Raw genomic sequence first — 21,489 nt, 5'->3', positions numbered from 1 at the left:
AGAAGAGGAATCAACTCTAAACAATTCAATTTCCAAACATTTATGATTCAGGATAGCAAATCAGCTTCCCAGGGATTTACACCTCTATTACCTGAAGTGCCGTCTAAAGTCCTCCTATGCTCTGGCATCTCTGGAGAAACTTAGAACTATTTATCTTGAAGAAAAAGTTATGGGATAAGGGGATGAGCACACTGACAAAGCAGTCACACCTTCAGGACAGGTCTCCTCTATGTTTTGCACTGGAACAGGAAAGCAAGCTGGAGGATTGGAAATTCCTGTCAACAAAATTATGAAGGCTCAACTTAATACCATAAGCCTGGCCCAGGGCAAGACACAGCATTTCCTTATCCTCAAGGAACATCTCTAACTGGCACGTGACATTATCCAACAGTTTGGCCTCCTTGGGACACCATCAAATGAAACCAGTAACAAGAAAAATGTGATGCATCACACCAAATGTCTGATGTGCCTCATACCACACCACTGAGTTTGTTGCCTCCATATGCCAGGCCAGTAATCTTTGAGCCTTCAAGTGAAAGATTATGAATTTTCTCAACTGAAATGGTCAAGCAAAATGCTAAAGAAAAGCAATACAAACCAGGCAGCAATCTGAAAGGTGAACAGCAATAGTATGACACAAGTCAGTATCAGGTCAGAAGCAGTCTTCACAGAATTTCTAGCTGTGGAGAGATAAAAGCTCAGCACTTTACAATCTGTCTTCTACCCATGTAAACATAATATAATGCCATACAGTGTAATAGTTGGAGCTTGATAAGACTCAAGGTTTTCTATTTTCTCCAGAAATGACTGAAAACTACTAAGATTTCAAACTCTCTGAAACTCCAAGGCAATTTTGGAATGAAAGCATCTAGGAGCCACTAAAGAGGATTGCAAAGAACTGGAGCAACTTTAGAGTCAAATATATGTTCTAAAAAAATAATATAACATTTAGTACAAAATAACATTCATTACTTCTATAGCATTTTCTGGAGGGAGGATGGGCGTTGCCTACCTGCCTCTCTGGAAATTTGCATGAAGGACTCGACTCCTTTTTCTCCATAATTCCCTTCAGATGCCAAAGTGGACACATAATTCCATCCCAAAGCTTTCACAATGTCCACCATTGCTTGTGCTTGGAAGGAATCTGGAGGAACCACACGTGAGAAGAAATCATAGCGCCTGTCATCACTCAACTCTGGTGCAGTTGAGGCATAACTGATTTGTGGGATCTGTAGAAAAAAATAATTTCTGATAAATATACATATTCATATACTTCTTGCATTTCTTGCAGCAGTTTGCTGAAGCAGTTAGCTTCAGCTAAGCCTGAGTTCGCCTTCACTGTCTCCATCTACATTTCTCCACCATGTTCCTTTATAGGGTACAAGAAAAAGAAACAACTTTTTCATTGCCTTAAAGTTACACCAAAAAAAAAATAAGAATCATTGATCAATTGAAAACAACTGAATATATGCACATCCACAGTTTCTTCCTTTCAGGCAACATTAGTCAAATACAACACACACAAACCATTTTTCTCACTGCATCCTTTTTATTGGTGGTCTGGTTTCCAGAATATCAGGTTATTTGGGATCCTGAATGTAACCCAGTTTAAATCTATATCTGCATATCAGCTGAAAGCCAGAAGGATCGTGCATCCATTTTTGGAGCAAGGAGAAGCTCTTCAACATTAAATGCAACTCCAGATTAAAAAAAAAAAATGTTTACTTTTTTTTCTTTCTGATGAAGATTGGTGAGCACAGACATCTCTGTTCCACAAAGACAACCTGGTCATGTTTCAGCACTGTCCTATAACTCTGCCTACACGTGACAAACAAGCCATTGTTCTTCCTTCTCACAGAAGAGGATGAAAGAGACTGACACATTTTATAACCAGAGAGACCAGATTACTTTTCAGGGCTATCTTCTCCTTGATAACAAAGGTCCCTAGGCAGTAACCAAGCTGACAGTATGTTAATCCCCAAACCCATTATGCAATTGTTTGAATAACAGTCTGAGACTGCACTTTACATCCAGGAACTTGCCATTATTCTCACTTGAGATGCCAAGGAGGAAAAAAAACAAGATTTGCAGTATAAACAAACATGATCATATATAATGATTTGAGACTTCTAGGCCGCAGAAAGGTCAGTATTTCATGCCTCAGTACAAGCATCTTCTGTATTCTCATATTCTGTCTCTGCACAGCATTCCTGCAGGTATTTATTAGCTCTCCTAGCTTCTCAGAAGAATAAACATATTTCCCCAGGCTCAGTGTTACAAAGGGTTCACCACCTTCAGTTCCCACAGAGTTCAGCAACAGATGAGAGCAAATGCAACACTGCCGCAGAATACACACTATATCTGTACATCTGTATGCGCAACTATTACACCAGAGTAAAAGCAGACCTGGAAAATTAAATTGCTGCTGAAAACCCAGCATGTAAGTGAACTTACCTAAACCACCCAAAATTATTAAATACCCCAACATTTGTTGAGACACGTTCCTGTTTCTAAAGGTACTGTTTTATTATAAACCACATCAATCAGGACATAAGACCTGCTTAGCTTTGTTCTGCATCAGCCTAGAGAGAGTCATGTCTTGTAGCATTGCTCAAAACCCTTCACTGGCGGGATCCCTGTGCTTGCTGAATCAGGCCCCTGGCATAGCGTCACTCTTACTTGCTATGAATTATTAAATCCAAACACTAAAACTTCAAGTGGGTGCTCCGGCTGTCACCATGGATGTTGGAGAACTGAATCCCTGTCACTTGGCATGGTCTTTCCTTAGGATGTGTCATGTTACTCCTTTGCAGGCCACTGCTTTTACAGCCATAAAGGTGGCTAATCAAGCTGAAAGCTGGGACACTCTAGGTTTTTAATGCAAGACAGCAGTAGTCTAAAAAGCCTTGCCAGACTTATTTTAGATCTGTGGCTTGCAGACAGCATGTTGCCAGCAAGACCTCCCAGTGCTGGAGTCAGAGAAAATTGAAAAAGTTAAAATTGAGGCTGCCGGAAAGAACACAGCATGGTGTTGACCACTGGTACATGATTTACTTGCTCAGTATTTCGCCTAGAGGCCAGCAAAGCTTGGGGACCACTCTCAAAGACAAAGAGATCGATTACATCAGGGTCCTCTAGTTTTAATCTACCTTAGGGATGACTTTCATGTAACACTAACTACTGCAGTTGCAGTCAGAAAATGCTGAGCACCCTGACCATCAAAAATAAGCTTAATTCTTAATTTGTCTGTGCCTACAATTTTTGATGTAATAAATAATTGATGACATTTTAGGATCACACTCTTCTCATTTGTACAAAGCAGTCAGCACAGCTTCCTCAGCTGCTTATCACCTTAATTCATCTATTCATTGGATGGTATTATATTAAGTGGAACAGTTCACCAGGCTGACTTTCTGGGTGCTGTTTACCTAATCTTAATTAGACAAGCATCCAGTAAATGACATACAGTCCCACACACAGAACCATACAGAGATAGTCAAGTGCTGGGGTTTTTTTAATTATAAATAAAAGAAAGGATGGAATATGATTAATTTTTTTATCTATGGTGACTATGTTTGTATTCCAACTTGCCAACAACTGTTTTTTCAACTCAAAATCAAAAGGAACATATTCAGCCCTTTTACAAAAAGCAAAGCTTCTACAGAATGTACTCTACTGCTTATATTACTTAGGGGATCTTTTGGGGTTTTTTAGTCTTTTCTCTCTGTCAATAAAACATTAACCACTTCTGGCTGTTTTGATCACTTGCAGTATAAAAAGCATACATTTACTGTTTCTTTACTGATATTCCTTACAGCTTAAGTAACATAAAGTTATATATATAAGGAGTAGACTTAGCATAAGATTTTGTTTGACTATGGGGAGAAAAGTTCTTAGCTAGGTTCAATATAGACTGGAGCTATGAGACTTTAACTTTGTCCAGTATGCTGTGTTCAACTTTGTCCATCATGCTGCAGACACCTACAAAAGACATTTTTCCTTCCCACATGTTTTCCTGTGCACACAGGCAGCATCCCAGATGTCCAAACAGAACATCTGTTTGCATCAGCTAAAACCTAATAATTCAGCATTTTTTCTTCTCTTCCGTTTTTTAACATTCACATCCGATTGGATGTGGACAAACCTCCCACAGACTCAGCTGGAAACCTTTCTCCCGCACTTCACACCATATGCTCCTCCACATCACTGTTTTGTATCTACTAAGAGTGACTTTAGTTTGAAAAACACATAATCATGTTAATCCCAGGCAAATCCCAATGGTCAGACATCCCCTCCTCCCTGAGATCCCTTCATGGGGCTTATGCACATCAAATCATAGCCAGAAGACAGCACACACCACTGCTGCTTACCAGGTAAACTCACAGCCATGCACCTTCAGCTCCTATGAACATTGAAGCAGACTTCAAAATAAAAATGGATTGATCCAGCTCAAGCCCCAACCCCAAGCTTGGCCAAACATCACCATTCTCTGATCCCAAAGACGACACAGATGGGCTCACCATGCAAGAAGCTTGAGCGGGGACCAAGAAACAACAAGCATTCGATTCTCACCGATGATGGAATTTATTCCCTTTGTCCACCTCTCTCAAACATGAGCTAGTGCTTCTAGAGGCCAGTCAGGCCTCTCCATCAGGGCAGCAGGCTGGAGCCTTCCCTGCCTGCCACCATGCAAATTGTCCTCCTATCCCAGGTCCAGGAGGGCAGTGGCTGGACGCACACAGACTAGATTTCAGATTCAAAGGCACAGAAAAAGCCTTAGCAAAGCTATCCGCATAAAGCTAGAGTTAAATAGATGCACATTTAATAACCAACTCTTCTCCACCCTGATCAGTGTGTAAAACCTTTAGCACTGCTGCAAGGTGCTGAATGATCAGCCCTGGAACGAGCAGTCTCTCGTTCACATAAAGACACAAGATGAATGAAAGGCAGAACAAGCCACAGTACAACATCAAGGAAGCCTGAGCAGTAGAAAATCTTAAATGTAGTCCTAACTGCTACCTATTGCATCCCATAAATGTCCTCTCAAGATTTGCCAAACACTGCCCGTTTTGGTTTTGAAAGCAGTTGCTATGGCTCAGGCTTGTGAACAAAAAAGCCCTCTGACAGTACTGACTATCCTGCACCATGCTCAAACACAAAAAAAACTGGAAGTTTAGCCACTTCACCCAACTTACACACTAAACAGCACCTAAATGAAAAGGTTTGCATTACCTTTTCCCAATAGCTTTCCCTATTTTTATAAGTTTTTAAACATATGGTTCCTCTTAAGCCATACTTAATTATCTTTTTTGTCCTGCAAGGGTCCAGTTTGAGACATCCCATCCTGCTGCCATGGGAAGAAATGGAACATCAACAATCCCAGCAAGCATTACAGTGACTTAATGTCAGGATCACAGCACAGAGGATTTTAAATGAGGTTCCTGTTTGGTTTTTGGGGTTTTGCTTTTTGTTTTTAATTAACCAGATAAATATTTTTAATCTCTCCACTGGTTTTTCTTCCATTTTGGTAAAATCTGTTATTTGTCATCACCATCTCACATTCAAAACTTTAAAGAAGCAAGCTCTCTCTTCAATCACATTTTTCCTATTTTCTGTTCTGAAACATGCCTGAAACATCAAGAAGCTCTAGGGAATTACTGTCTGCTTTCCAAATGGCTCTAACACCTTGCAGAAGAGTTGTATTCTGTAAAGCACAGGAATAAAAGTCCCCCTGGCCTTTACAAAGCGAGACTGTGAGTGAGAAAAGCCTGTGGTCCTCCTTTGTGACCTGCACAGCAGCCAGAGCCTTCACCACCATAAAAAGACACAGTTGTAGCTGGAGCTTTCAGAAGGGCACACAGGTGTTGGCAGATGAGTAAGCAGATCACTGCTATGGGAGGCAGATCCTCCTGAAGACAGTCCTCTTGTTTACAGGACTATGGCAAACATCACACTCAGGAGTTTTACATATCATCTGCCTGGCTGATGATCTTATTACAGTAAGAGTGAATGATTAATGCTGGGAACATTGCGTTATTCAGTGATTAATTAATGTTAATTTATTTTTACAACTGAACATTATTCTTCATTTACTTCATTTTCTTCTGTCAATGGAAAGGTCTCTCTGGATCACACTTCGTTGCCTCGCTTGGAAAGCAGGGCTTGTTTGTGAGCAGCTGCAACAAAAGCCATGGCAGAAAACACATCAACAATCATCTCCCAAGTCACTATTTGCAGCATCAAATATCAAATATAAGAAGTTGGAACTGCTCATTTCAGAGTAAAAAGCAACTAAAATACAAACTTGTTCCACTTCTTCATTTCAAACTTTTTTTGTATTATTGTCTCATCCTGTATCCTTCTTGTCCCACTCTCCAATAGATCCTTCTTTTCAAGCAAAAAAGAAAGTGGTGAGCTCCTTGCTAATAGACAAGTGTCTCAACTGGGAACATGCAAAAGACCCAGTGCCAGAAGACAAACTAACTCTCTAAAGCTTCAATAACTGCCAGAAGCATTGGGCTTCCTGCCCACACCCTCATCACCTCTGCCTCACTCTGCCTGCAAATTCACTTGCACAGCCAAGAACCTCACAGATCAGCACAACCATAAAAATAATTACTGCTACTACGCTACTTCAAATGTGATTGAGTTCGGCTGCATCTCCTCAGTAACTTATTGAAAGATTAATAAAACGGGGCACCTGAACCCAACTCACACCAAATGACAGTAGTTTTCTAACTTCAGAAAAGGCAATTTCCCTAAGGACCATGTGCAATTAAGATAATGCATGAGTATACCTATTGAGATATTAATGAGCTCTCACTAGGGTAATATTCAAGATCACAGTTTGCTGCATTTTTAACTTCCATTTCCTATTAAGTTTTATTGATATGATTTCCTGACAATAGAAAAAAACCCACCCCACTTTGATAAAGCCTCTTGAACTCATTTACCAGTGCAATGTCAGTCTACACAAACTGCAGAATCCTGCTGTCCTGGGTTCAGCAGTACAGTTATTTTTCTGCTTCTTAGTAGCTGGTGCAACACTGTGGTTTTGACTTTCGGCCTGGGAACAGCACTGATAACACCAATGTTTTTAGTCACTGCTCAAATGTTTAGCCTGACCAAGGACTTTCTGAGCCTCATGCTCTGCCAGGGAGGAGGGGAAGCCAGGAGGAAGCAGAGACAGGACACCTGACCCAAACTGACCAAAGAAATATTCCATACCACAGCACATCATGCCCAGGGCATAACTGGGAGCTACCAAGAAGGGCTAGAACACTGCGGAGTTGGACTAAGTATAGGTTGGTGCTCAGTCGGGTGGAGTGGGGCGAGTTACCGGCCAGAGGGTGGTAAGCGGTTGTATTCTCTTCCCTTGTTATTTCCTTTAATCATTATTATTATTATTGGTGGTAGCAGTAGTAATTTGTGTTATACCTTAGTTACTAATCTGTTCTTAACTCAACCCATGGGAGTTGCATTCTTTTGATTCTCCTCCCCATCCCTCCAGGAGCAGGGGAAGGTCAAGAAAGAGGGGGGAGTGAGAGAACGACTGTGTGATTTATGGCTGACAGGTTTTAAACCACAACACCTGTCAATATACTAACTTTACAAAACTAAGATGTCTGAAGACTTTTCACTTGGCTGCAAAGCTCTTTGGTGTGAACTGATAGATGACTAAAATCTCAAATCTGTTTAGGTCTTGGATTTTATTCATGTAGAAACTTATGTCAGGACTTAATCATCAGTTAGTACAACTACTCTTTGTTCACCATTTACATCTCAAATTGCATAACAAACAGCTTCAGAATCCAGTGAACTGCATAAAATTGTTTTCATTGCCTTGAATTAAATTATTTGAAGCTCCTAACTAGCTGTTTTCTATGGGCAAACCTCCTCTTCACTTGCTTCGTTTTCACTTTCTTCCAAAGAGGAAGAAAATTTTACCTGATAGACAAAATAAAATCAGATTATGACTAAAAGCTTGTGAAGATAATAGGAATGAATCTTCCTGCTGATTTCCACTAGGCTGGAGGGGGAATTAGAGTTCACTCTGTTTCGTCAAGGAGATGACATCTGTGGGAGGTGCAATGGCCTCAGGTCTCGCCAGCCCAGCAGCAGCCAGTGCCCTCGTGGCACACGAACTACCTACTAGACATGGGGGTATATGTAACAAACATCATCTCTGCCTTTTGTTCTCCCACTTGCCAGCCCTTCCAAAAACTAAACACTGCTAAATCCCTAGCTTTGGGTTGATTTTCTCAAGATGTCAATCCAGCAGCATGTGCCCTATTTCTGTCCCAAAAGGTGCATGTGAAAACAAATATTACTGCCACTCTTGCTCTAGGGCTCTAAAAAGACTAGAAAATAACATTCCCAGCAGTCTTAGGTAACGGTGAGAACAAATCCTTCTCAAGTGCTTTGATAATCCCTCCTTATTGTGTTTTATGATGAAATTTTAGGAGTACACTTCAAGCTGGTTTTTATACTCAATAATCAAATGTTGCCAATAAGAAAATGAGACAAAACAATTAACAAAATTGTGCTTGTAGAAATCAGTTTTAAGAGCAATAAAAATATTCCTGTACAGCTCTGTCATAGTTCTATAAGGTACTTACATACAGCAGACCTGCTGCTACATGCAAAAGTTACATGACAAGAGTAAATTCCTTTGAGCAGTGAACAAAAGCAGCACATCTAAAGAAAGGCATTTGTATAACAGATTTTCAAAACCATTAAGCTATTTACAGTTCACCTCTGTTTTCTCACTGTTTACCATTTACTAAAGCCACCAGCGTTCAAACATGGTCCTGTTTGCTCACTTCACCACCTCTCTTTATTCCCCAGTGAATCCCTAATGACGTATTAGGGATCAACACAGTCACCTACAAAGGAATTGGATGGATATTTCATAAGGTACAGGAATACAAATATAAACAACATAAAATACAAATGAGAGTCTGAGCCTGGAGAAGGAGAAAGCATTTAATAGGACAGAAATACCTTCAAGAGCAGCAAAAAGAAACCAAATAAATATTCATGTACACACATTTTGCCAGTATCCAAATTGGCCCATGTCACCAAACTGTACCACATTGTGCTGTGTGAGCTCCATCTCATGCTTCCTGCCAGTATCATGACTTCAACTTGACCATAATGACTATTAACGTGTCACTTAAAGGGAGTAAATACCGCTTTAAGGAGAGATTGTCAAAGTGCACAGCATCTGCCGTCAAGGGCCTATGTCAGAGCTCCCAAGCCTTGTGTAAGTTCCTTTTTTTTCTTTCAAGTAGGATAACAAAATTCCATACTCAGGAAGAGCTATAGATGCTCGTGACAAATCATCAGTGAAAAACTGGATGAGGTCACTGCTTTGTGGACCTCTCAGTATCAGTTAATTCAAGAGTGACAGTGATAGGAGAATAAAGTAATGTCAGGAAGGGTAATGGATGGACAAAGCACAGGGAACTGCAGGGAGAAGTTATCTGTAATTTCATTTCACTGAATTGTCTTGCTGTGCAGCATAGACTCAGGTTCAACACATAATGAATGCACATTAGAAGCTCCATGCAGATTATTGGATGGAAATTAAGAAGGAAGGCCAGTCCTATTAAAAGACATACTGTAACTGAACAGTTAGGTAACAGACCTTAACAAAGCTGTTCTGACAGCGATGCACCACTGCTCTGACATCCTGACAATATGGAACAATATAGTGTACTCTTGTCCTTCCAGAGTGATGGTTTTGGTTAAGAAGACCTTCTAAAATTCACAGCTCCTTGATTACCAATATTAGAATGGATGCAACCCATTGCTGAAACAAACACCTCCAATGCTAGTTTGATTTTCTCAAATAACTGGCCTTCTAATTTAATGCCTTTTTTTAAAATTCATTTCAAACCTGACAAGAGCTTATGGAAGAGCCCATTTACAGGTATACCTTTGTCACCAGCGTAATTGTCACAGCACTAAAGTTGAAAGGCATCCTGAATAATATTAGCAAGTTGGGAGTATTTTCTGTACCTGCAAGGTCTCTTACTTCCTCTTCTAGGAGAAGAAAGTACTCCTGAAGAAAATAATTGCAGCAATTAAGAGAACAATAATTACAGCAATTAGTACTGTCCACATGGCTCATGGGAGCACTTTATCAATTCAGAAAGCAAGAAGGAAAACATTATAAACACATAGTAAAATGAGATGTGTCCATAAATATGAAATATCCCTATATTTCTTCTTGATGACCTGTGCCTAGAACTAGGTCTATGTGTGACAAGAATGCTTATGGCATAGCTTGGATTTAAATATATATATATTAATATAAATAGCTGCAGAATAGGAGGTGATCTCTGAGCTTTTAAAGGCTAAAAGGTACTTGGATAGATGACTTGCAACCAAGATCCACAACTTTAATGAAATCTAGTTATAGCATGAAAATAAGCATCTCATCTCCTTGTGAGGCTGTAAGTAACACTGTCCTTCTGATAAATAAGGACATAGCACCTGTCTCAAGTTTAGATATAGTGGAATAAAGGTTGACCATTTATAGTTTCATCATTAATACTTTCATTTGCCTAATCTGTGCATTAGGGTGTTCAGGCACACAAAGACAGATACCCAGGTTTCACTAAATGTATTCCAAGTGGCTTAGATCTACAAATGCTTGTACTGAGTCAATTTATAATGAACCTACAGGCTCCCTTGTCTTCCTACAAAGGCACAAATAAAATTTTATAAACACCTCTTCCATGACACTGCCTCCCTCTCAGAGCAAGGTTCTCCCATTCACTGTGCCTGTAGGTGCTTTAACCTGCTCTCACCTGACCAGAGTTAATTCCTGGCTCTCCTACATCACCAGAAGACAGTTGAATCAAACTAAAGAAAAAAAAAAGTTATTATCAGTCATGCTTATCTATTACCCAGTAGGAGGAGGTACATCAACAAAGTGGGTAGCATAAAACATGGATGCAATTCCAAGTTTTTGTCCCTTCATTTGTGCCTATGCTTACCTTCATATCAAACATGTAACCACAGAAGACCTCCTCAAAGACCTACTGCAAATGGAGAAGCCAACAAAGTCACTAAAGCAGCAGTATAGATATAACTTAGCTTGCTGAATGCTTTGAGATTTACAGCTCCAGGCTGTCCACATTCAGTAGACCAGGGCTCTCTGAGCAGCCTGGTTTAGTGAAAGTGTCCCTGCCTGTGGCAGTGGGGTTGGATACAGATGAGCTTTAAGATCCCTTCTAACCCAAACCATACCATGTTTCTATGATTCTTTTCCATGATAAAAGAGCATTCTTTATAATCAAGCTCCTTTGAGCAATGAAACAATTTAAAACATTTCTTTCACTTAAAAATAATTCATTCAAATCTTTGGACCAAGCTGTACCAGAAAGAATGGTTACCACAGTACTGCTAGTACAAAAATAGAACACCTTTGAGGAAAGCAGAACAGCATTTCAACACCAGTGTCAATATTGCACATTGTTTTAAATAGGTGAGGCCCACATGGAATTCAACTGTTCTTTCACCTAGTACCCTTTAGAGAATTACTTAAAAGTATCAGAATATGCTGTAGCTTGGACACAAAAGCTTCCTACATAGAATCATAGAATAGTTAGGGTTGGAAAGGACCATATTTAAGGTTGCTCCTTTAAGAGACAAAAAACTGTTCCCCTGTGTATCAAAAGACATCATGCTCTTTAACACTTCTTAGTTGTTGTGTTACAGCAGACCTGCAACAATGAAAAATAGGTTCTTTGTGTTTGCAGGTATTATTTGTGTTTGCAAGACCAACTGTTACCATCTGAATTGTTAACGTTTCCAGTAAATTGTCATACTTAGGAACTTCTTTCATTTTCAAATTTTCCTTTAAAAAATAATCACAAAATATCACAAGAAATCAATATCTGAATTTACATTGCAATGGAAAAAGATTTTTAGACACACGCTCAATTTGTGTTTGCAAATTCCTCTTTGGGCATAAAGTTGGGTTTGCGTAATCATGAAAAAGATCATTGCTAAGTTATCACCTCTCAGAAGAAGATTAATTTTTATTACTTACATTTGAATTTCTCTTGGTTTATTTGTATTTTGATTCAGTAATATTAAATTCAAAATTTAATTTATAGCTTTTTATTCTTATTTCTTGTCCTAGATACATGAAGATCCTTCTTTATCTTGAGGGAAGACTGTCTTGAAGCCATCAGTTCCTACGGCAGCTGATGAGCTATGCAGCCTGGGATGTGCTGCCAGCCCCTAGCATCACACAGTGGTGGACTGCATGTCACAGAGATACATTTGCACACCCGTGATGTAGGCAGGCAGAGGCACAGGCTCCTTCCCCCATGCAGGCTGGGTCCTTTCTCCCTGACATACAGGTGTGTGCAAGACAGACGCCTAAGGTTTTCCCTGGTTGACACAATGAACACAGGTGATAGGAACCTCCTACAGCTCCTGCCTGCAAACAGAAATATTTATCCACTGAACCATAGAGATGATATTGATAATAAAGACAAAGGAACCTGTACTATTATGAAACTTCAGTACTTAATGTTTTTAAGTGAAATATTTAACTTAAGAATTTTAGCTGGCTTGCTCATAAACTGGCAAGGCGATAAAGCTTTACTGGTTTGCAGATCTCGTGGATGAGATATGACCAGCACAGCACATTTGATTTTACAATACTAACTAGAATATTCCTCCTAGAATACATCAGTTAAAATATCAGTGGTGATTGCACATCCATTGTAATGCAAGAATGCACAGCTCTTCATATTTTATCTCCAGCTCTGATAGAATGAAAGCTGGAGAACAGCATTAAAATAATAGATGTTACTCTGCTAGAGGTAATTTGAAATCTTAACAAAGCATCAAAGGATCTTGCCTATTATGAGCTAATACTTCAAGCCAATTTTTAGCTGAACTCATGTCAGGTGATGGGAGTACGGGGACCCTATAACCTTTCTAAAGGCCACATTTTTGTAATCATTTGGTAAAACAAAGCTGCTTATGTAGCAATAGTCTTTCAACCTCAAGCTGTGATTCAGATTCAGCCTACAAATAACACATGGATATTCCACCACAACTTAATCCCATGACATACTACAATGTCTAAAACTTAATTACAAAGATATTGTATGAAAGAGAGAGAAACAACAACTTTATAAGAGGCATATTCTGTATTCTTTGTGTTTGTGCTAAGGTTGAATCTACTTTTGAGGCTGCTTACTTCTACCACAGCCTAAGAAAGCGTAAGTGTTATCTCTAGCAGATAAAACAGGCAGTGGTATCTCAAAGGGGAGAAACCAAGGTCTGTCCATTAAATGCTACAGATTGCAAAATGACTTGTGTCAAAAATGCTGTATTCGTATCACATTGTTAAGAATAAGATTAATGGTTGTCTAACCCATTAGACGCTTGAGAATGGGAAAGGGTAGGGGAAGGCTCACATTTCAGAAAAGCTGACATCAAGACTTTCCAAGTATTGCACAACAAAGCAGAGGGAGAGAGAGGGCATGGCTGACTCTTACATGGTCTGAACATGCATTTTGAGATCTTCTAGATGACGAAAAGTCATTTGAGTACTGGAGCCTATTTCCTACAGCATGCAGATTTACCTCCAGCAAGGCATTCTCAGAAGGATCGTTTCAATTATTCAAAGAAGTGCTGAGCAGAGAACCAGGGTCTGTACGTCCCCTACACTCACATACGGAACCCAATAGCACTAGTCAGATTTGTTTTCCTTTCCTTTTACATATATCATTCCTATACACACTCTGCATTTCCAAAAACTGAGAACTCACTGTGAACAGACAGAGAAGTCACATATGTACACCAGGTGTATATATACAGAAGCATAAATATGTTTGCAGTGATAGCAACTCAGACATCCCAATACGGACTCACAAATTCTAATTATTTTCAAAATAAATCAGAACCATTAGATAAACAGAGCAAAGCAGCTTTTATGTTTTATTTATGTGTACACATTGCTCCACTCATCGCAAACATATAATTGAACCTTATATTGTCTATGCATATTTTAAAACGTTTTTAATCTGCAAGTATAAATCTCATTGATTTTGAAAGTAGACACCAACAGTAAAGACTTGTTCAGCAGACAGGCTGAAATATAGAAAAGCTCAATAGCATAACATAGCTTTCTGAAAGTAATACGCAAACACAGACACACACAAACACAGTGCAGCAGAAACAAACTGCAATGTGGTACAATGAGAAACAATCATCCTTCAAAGCTTAGTTATTAGCCTAAATGAAAGCTGTTGAGTTAGTATTTGAGCATATCTCATAATTGCATTTCTAGATGAGCATCCCTGTTTATGTTCTGGAAAATAAGGCTGTGATTTGAATATTTATTCCTAAATTTTCAATATAGCAAAGATTCTTATCATCAAGGAGAATAAAGCCTATGGGCTTTTGTCTTGACAGAGTAACACATCTAAAATCTGTCAATACAGCTTTATCTATAGTAAGTGCTTATTTACCACATCATTGTAAAGTTAAACTTTCAGTAAGCAGCTGAATCTCATGATGAGCAAAACTGACTTCCTGTGAATGACTGATCAGATACTGCAAAATTAAGAATCTATACTCATAAAAATGTCTCCAAGCGGTCTTTATTTTAATGGAGATTCTTGCAGAATGAGACTTCCTCCCGCATCCCTCCCCTAGATCCTCTGCAAACAAAACCCACAAGGATATCACAGCTGCATTTCAAGTAGTAAAATGGTGTTTCAAAGTGGATTTCTGGAGCTCACTTCTGCCCTTATTCACTTCCACATGATATTGGAAGTATTCTTTCATTTTAAAGTGTGTCAAATAATACATAAGGGGTATGTTTTTACAATGCTCACACACTGTGGTTGTCTGAATGGTTTTGTTTAAGCTGAAACGATTTTGTTTTGTCTTTGCCCATCATTAAAAGGTTGACACCACGGAAAAACTCTGGGTTAAAAAGAATATGTGTAAACTCTTCTTCAAATCTCTTACTTAAGGTCTAGTCATTCATACCTACATGCTTCAACAGGTTTTTCCACTTTTTCCTTCTGTCCTGGAAATAGCCCTTTGCACTGAGTACAGATGATGCCCAGGGTGAAACTATGGTTAAATACAACTGGGAATGATGACTCCAGAGCTAGAAAATGCACCTTCGTTTATGATCAAAGTGACAGATCTTCCCATACCAAAATATTAGCCTGCATTATGAGAACAGCATCACCTCTGCAAGCATTTCCAGTGGTATCAAGTAGCATGAATTCCCTTTAAGCCAAAGGGCATCCCAATGAACTTGCGACATTTCAGCACACTGCCAGGGAGCATGGGAGCCCTAGTACCCACACATAGCACTGCATGGAGGGATAAGAGAAACACAGAAACATGTCACAGCTACTGTTTAACATTTTGAATATTATACTCATGTCTAATACTCAGTGGTAGCTACCAGGATGAGACTGAATGTATAGAGCAGATTATCCCATGTCTGACTGCAGTGTTAGTTTTCCTTCCTGTCATAAATTAATTCTGACTGCTAGAGACAATTATGGACTGTAAGAACTCAAGGATAAAATCTAAGTTGTCAGCTTTGGATTTTCTTTTTTAGACAAAACACTTGCCTTCATTTACACTGTGAAATTCAGAAGAGCATTTCAGAGCATTCAAAATGCATTGAATTTCAGTGGCAGCCAGTACATAGAGCAAAGACCTGTTGCCCTCAGTAAGTGAAAAATACTGTGTGTGGGGAAGAGTACACCTACATATTTTTATCTCATATTCCTTACAAATAGTGTGGTGAAGAGGAAATTCCTATATACAATTTTATTACAGATATGAAAAAAGGTGCTCTCAATTTCAGATATCTGGAGGAAAGTCTCAATTTAAGAACATCACTTGCAGGCCTTTTGTTCAGATGCATTCATTAGTACTAAAGCAGTAGTCCAGGAAATTAGAATTTGCCTTTCTAATAAAATCCTTGATAAATTATTTCTATCTCTCTATTAAAAGTTATCACCTGCTGCAGCGATGACAACTCTACCAGAGGAAAAATATGGCTGTTAACACATAGCAAAAGCAATTTCATGTAAAATGGTTTACTGTAAAAAGATGAGCTACATAAACTACAGCCAGGACTAACTTTGGAACTACAGGTTGCATGAGAACAATACAAGTATAGGGCTGGTCATTCCCTGGAAGCATTAAGGTCAGGATTCCCATAGGATATTCTCTTGGTGAAATACAGCCTTTCAGCACCAGCTGACACAGACTGTATCAGGTAGGGAATCAGATCTGGTTGTAAGGATCATAATCCTTTCTTTGGGAATCTGTTATCTCTCAATATCTGTGATCATATCCCACCTGGTTTTCCTCCTCCATGGCCCGGAGAGCTTTACCCTTAGCTCCCTGGAAATGCTCTCTAGACTATTAACCTTTGCAGTCAATGCCTTCTCCTGAGAGCTTCTCTTTGGTGCAAGACCCCATGTTTCCCCACAACTGGTGGTGCCCAGTTCCCCTGCCTGACCGACATCTGCCACTGTTTCTCCTTGGCTTTACACCCAAGGCATTGCCTGCTCATCTCCCATGGATGGGCACCATGGCAGAGGCATATGCAGCCACTGTCGAGATGAGCACTTGGACATGACAAAATGCTTCGCTTCATTGCCAACAAGGGCAAAACTTTATTCCTTTGAAATATGACAGTCATGGGCAGCATTTCATATTCCTTTGGAAAGTTTAAGAGGCAATTCTGTAGGGACACTGCGCTGACCCTGGGTGTGAGGATGGGTTTCACCAGGGAGACTGTGATTATATTTAGGCTGTCTTTGAGTTCATATTTTCTTTAATCCAAAATAAACATTATCATGAGTAAAAAGGCCTGTTATGTGCTCTGAGCCTAAGAAATCGAACAAGGTCCTTTAGGACACAGGCTTTAGGCATAAAGAAGAGCAAGGAAATGCAGCGAGAAGAGATGTAAGTAAGAATGGATTATAATTATGGGAGAAATCTGCATTTGACATTTCTTCAAGTACATATACAAGAATTATAGGGCATAATGAAGTTTCAATGAATATCTATACCTTTTATTTCCTTATATTTCATCTCTGGCCTTTTAAGAAGTGCATCATCACCATGTAATTCTACGTATATAAATATTTATGTATTATTACAGGAAAAATACAAGGTAATCACACTTTTACCTTCACAAGTTTTCTTCACCTCAACATTAAGCTTGCCAGCTAAATAATTACATTTCATCTTATCTAGCTTGTGGGAAAACAAATTTAATAACAGAAATACAGCTAGAAAGACAAATACTTAGGGGAGAATAATTTTCAGACTTAAACTTCACAAGCTTGATAGATTATTCTGGACACTGGATAATTACTCGACATGTCTTTATCACAAAAGTACCCAGACATTCTAATTAATCCAAATTACTTTCTAAGGGCCCTGTTATTAGACATATGCAGAAGCAACCTATAGATGTAGAAATGTAGTATGGTTTTTTAAAGGTCTCTAACAGCTGTGTCTTTCAGCACCCTGATGAAACTTGCACTAAAGAGGGCATCAACTTCTTCCTTCACACTGCAACAAGCCCAGAGCAAGGGAGGAGAAAGGAACCTACAGAGAGCTCTGTGCAACAAGGAACACTGAAAAAGCTTCATTCTAAAATATTAAGAATATTGCCAAAATAGCGAGAGGGGAACAGATCTGTTCAACCCCAGCCCTTTGGTACAGTGAAGCTGCTGGCCTGTTCCACTGACACCTCAACCCTCAATCCACAGAGACACCAAAACTTCCCTGGGTCACCAGCACCAGCTGGGCTGCAGGAAAACCCTCTTGCTATCAAGGCAGCTCCTTGCAGCAACCATGCTGCTGTTTTGCTGTCATAACCCAAGAGAATACTTCTACTTCCTCAGTGGCCTCTTATTTATTTCTCTTTTTATCTATTTTACATTCCTTCTCATAGAAACTATAAATTTTCAGCTCCTGTTTCACCTCCATGTGAAAATCATTCTGAAACATTCTCATATGCAATGTAACTCCACACAGGGCTTCTTTCTGAACTTCGGCTGGTGTTTCAGCTTGATGTCCTCACTCCGACTGCTGTGAACCAGAACCAGTGTAGCTGGTGAAATACTGGGTAATGGAATGGACGCAACTCTCTTTCTTATCTCTCATATGGTAACACGTGACAGACAAGAACTAATCCCTCGAGTAAAAGGAGTGCTGGTAAACTGAGTCGCTTAAAGGATTATGGAAAGCTGCAGAAATGTCCTGTGTTCTTCATGCAATTATTTTTATCATTATTAGCCTTTAATAGCCTTGTTAAGTAAGACTTTCCTTGAACCAAATACAAACTCTCAATTACTTCAAGCTTCTCTTTAAAAGCAGGCAACACATACAGTTCGGGACAGTTTACCAGAACAGAAACATTTCTTCCCCAAGCAGTTTTAGGCATTCCTATAAAATCATACAGATGAGAAACATTTATAGGTGCATGGACCAACAAAATGGTACAGAAAATTTCTCATCCTTCAAGAAAAATGTGTGTATGCATCTATAATGAAACTAACCCTAAGTAATACGGAACAATGGACATTTTCAATGGATAAAACAACTTTTCCTAGTCCTCATCAGGCTTTCTTTAAACTTTACGGAACCAGGCAATATTAGTCCATCATTAACATAATTTTTGGTAATTAAAAAAGGATCACAATTCTCTAACAAGTGTCTTTTGAAGTTTCAAGTGTGCAAATCTGGTGTAAATTACTGTCAGTATTTAATATACCAGATACTGCATTCAATTGTTGATCAAAGACAACATCTGTGCAAAGTTCCTGCCGAAAGTAAAGTAGGTCTAGTTTGTTATAATAGGCTTGACCTCCTGTATTGCTGTCATAGCTGCATAGAGCTGGGGTGTTTGTATTTTGAAATGAAAGAACAAGTGCAAATAAAACCACATTTACACAGATATTAAAACAGTTTCAAACTAAACTTGACAGTTTTGTTCTTGCAATTCCTTTAGCAGGAAGGATACAGGTACTCTGGAACTTTGAACAGTACCTGGAGGACCCACATGTCAAAATCTGGAACACCTTTTTCTTCAACAAGCTGACAGCTTGGGCTTTCTCTGACACTGAACGGGCTCCTTGACTGGTTCATTGCTGCACCTACAAGCTGGCTTTAAGCTCTCCGAGATCAAACTAATGGGCTCCCTGGGCAGTTTTGTATTTTGTAACCTTTCCTTCCATGTTTGACTCTTTCAGCTGTGGGAATTCTGCTCACAGTTATGTCTTATGTTTTGCATAGGATTTTTTAGCTGATCCATGCACAGGGCAAGTGAGCTTTGTGAAGATGAAAGACACCACTCTGACCCTGAAAAGGTCCAAAGATAAAAGGTTCAGAGCCCATTTCTGAAAAACTCTAAATATGTCAAGATCTCTATGTAACAGGCTGCTACCGCTGGAAGTCGGTGTGCTCATCATTATTTAGGGTTTGATCCTGCAAGGTATTCATGCACCAACCCAACAGAGCAGAGCAACCTGTTTACTTTCAGGAAGCACATGAAGCAAGTGAACTATGGAGGCAAAGCAGAAGAAAACCTGCAGGCAAGAAGGAACGATACAAGATCATATATTTTCCCTTTTATGAAATAAAAATCATATGTAGAGCATCAAATCCTCAGCTGGTGAAAATTGGCATTGGCTTCAATGGAGCTCAACCACATTACACAGCTTGAAGCTCTGATGCACAAAATTAACACCGCAATGAATGGTGCTCTGCAAATAATTGTGCATCTGTATTTATCATATTAAAATGAGCATCATGATTTTGGAGATCACCTCATGTTTATGCATGTGCAGTTAATGCCCTAAATCTCTCTAATTTTTTTCACTTCTCATTGAATGAATATTTCTAGAAGAAAGTTTATGCAAAATGTCGGGTGTCAGATCGTTTTGAACAACTGAATATAGCAGGTCTTCAGCAGCTCTCACCAGAATAAATTAAGCAGTGCCGGAAGGTCCATAGAAAGAAGAGCTCATTTTGATGGTGGTGATGAGATGTGATTTTCCCTATTAGTCCCTGACCAGCAGGGCAATGCTCGGCACATCATCCTCACTGACAGAAATTAGACAAGCTCCATGACCCATGTTTACAGAAGCCTAAAGCCATCTCAGTGGTTGAGCTCAATGCAAGAATGGATTGGCCCTTCCAGCTCCAATTCCACAAAACAAGGAGAGAAGAGAGAGGAAGAAAGGAGGGGGGAAAGGAGGGGAAGAGACAGGGAAAAGGGTAGGGAGGGGAATGTGAAGGGATCTTAACTCTCCACTTGAAAATACTTTGAGTATTTTTAATGAAAGAAGTATCTACATGAACACTAAATACCAGCGTTCACAATGTGAACCTCCCCAGAAAGAAGGAAACTGGCACTGTCTTATTTCTGTGTGATAAGCCATAATAAAACACAAGTGACAAACGAGATTCCAGACATTTTTTCAAACTCTCAGCACATGACTCCTGTTCCTTTCCTGAACCTCCTGCTCTGACACCATGGCACAACAGGATTTTTATCAGGATGCTGGTGGCTTTTTAATGCCACCTCTTTACACTTAGATCTTGCAAGTGTCTATCAGATTCCGGGTGTCAGCTTTTGAAAGGAGCACAGGAGTTTTATTTCCTACTTCATTGCTTTTTTTTTTTTTTCAATTCCCTTCTCTCCAGTTATTTATTCCTCTGGAGGGTAAAAGCACTGTGCAAAGGAACAAGCCCCTTGTGCATACTTCATCAAGATCTGTAGACTTGCTACTAATTACTGCAGTCACAGTTATCAACCTTACAAGCAGTTCTAAAGGATCAAGGCAGCCTTTCGTCACCGAAGCTCAGCAGGTTATGCTAACCCTGCAGTTTACTCAGGCTCTGCATCACGCCACATTTTTGGAGCCAAGAAGCACGGGAATTTTTGAAATGCTGTGTTCTGCAAGCAACCAACAGGAAAATTAGCATTGTAAAATGGCAACCTAATTTAGATAAGCACTATGTGAAGCCATCTAATTTGTATACAGAGTCATTATATGGTCACAACTGAATGACTCAAGCCTCTTTCTTTTCTTCTATTCCTCCTCTCCCCCCTAAATAACAGTGCTCTGGGAGTATCCTTAGTTAGTTATGCATTGCTGCTAGTTGACAGATCACTGGCAGGCATTAAATGGCAGGAACATTATTGTTAATAGCTCAGGAATGACAGCTGTCAGAGCAGAGGAGGAGAGCAGCAGCAGCTCTGTCCTAAGCTGGGGGGACCCTCCAACAGCCAGCTCCCCCTGAGCAGCCCCCTCAAAGCCAGCCCTGCTCCCCTTGAGGATGCTGGCTACCTCTCTGGGCTTGGGAACTTCAGTAATCTCGCAAAACTTCTCTCTGCATTGCTTACCAAGTTGCTCACTGTTTTTTGCTGTGATTTCCTAGGGCCGCTGA

General features: G+C 39.6%; 1 protein-coding gene across 1 annotated transcript in view; it reads right to left on the bottom strand.

The window, feature by feature from the left end:
- The window catches only part of GRM7 (glutamate metabotropic receptor 7), a 296,698-nt gene that overhangs the window by 195,071 nt on the left and 80,138 nt on the right, over positions 1-21,489 (bottom strand). The window contains 1 exon segment of the mRNA XM_031049251.2: positions 1,013-1,229. Coding sequence (XP_030905111.2) covers positions 1,013-1,229 — 217 coding nt within the window.

This window comes from Melopsittacus undulatus, chromosome 9 (genome assembly GCF_012275295.1).
Source record: "Melopsittacus undulatus isolate bMelUnd1 chromosome 9, bMelUnd1.mat.Z, whole genome shotgun sequence".
Taxonomy (NCBI): Eukaryota; Metazoa; Chordata; class Aves; order Psittaciformes; family Psittaculidae; genus Melopsittacus; species Melopsittacus undulatus.
The sequence above is the reverse complement of the archived record's forward strand: the minus strand, read 5'-3'. Positions and strand labels throughout refer to the sequence as shown.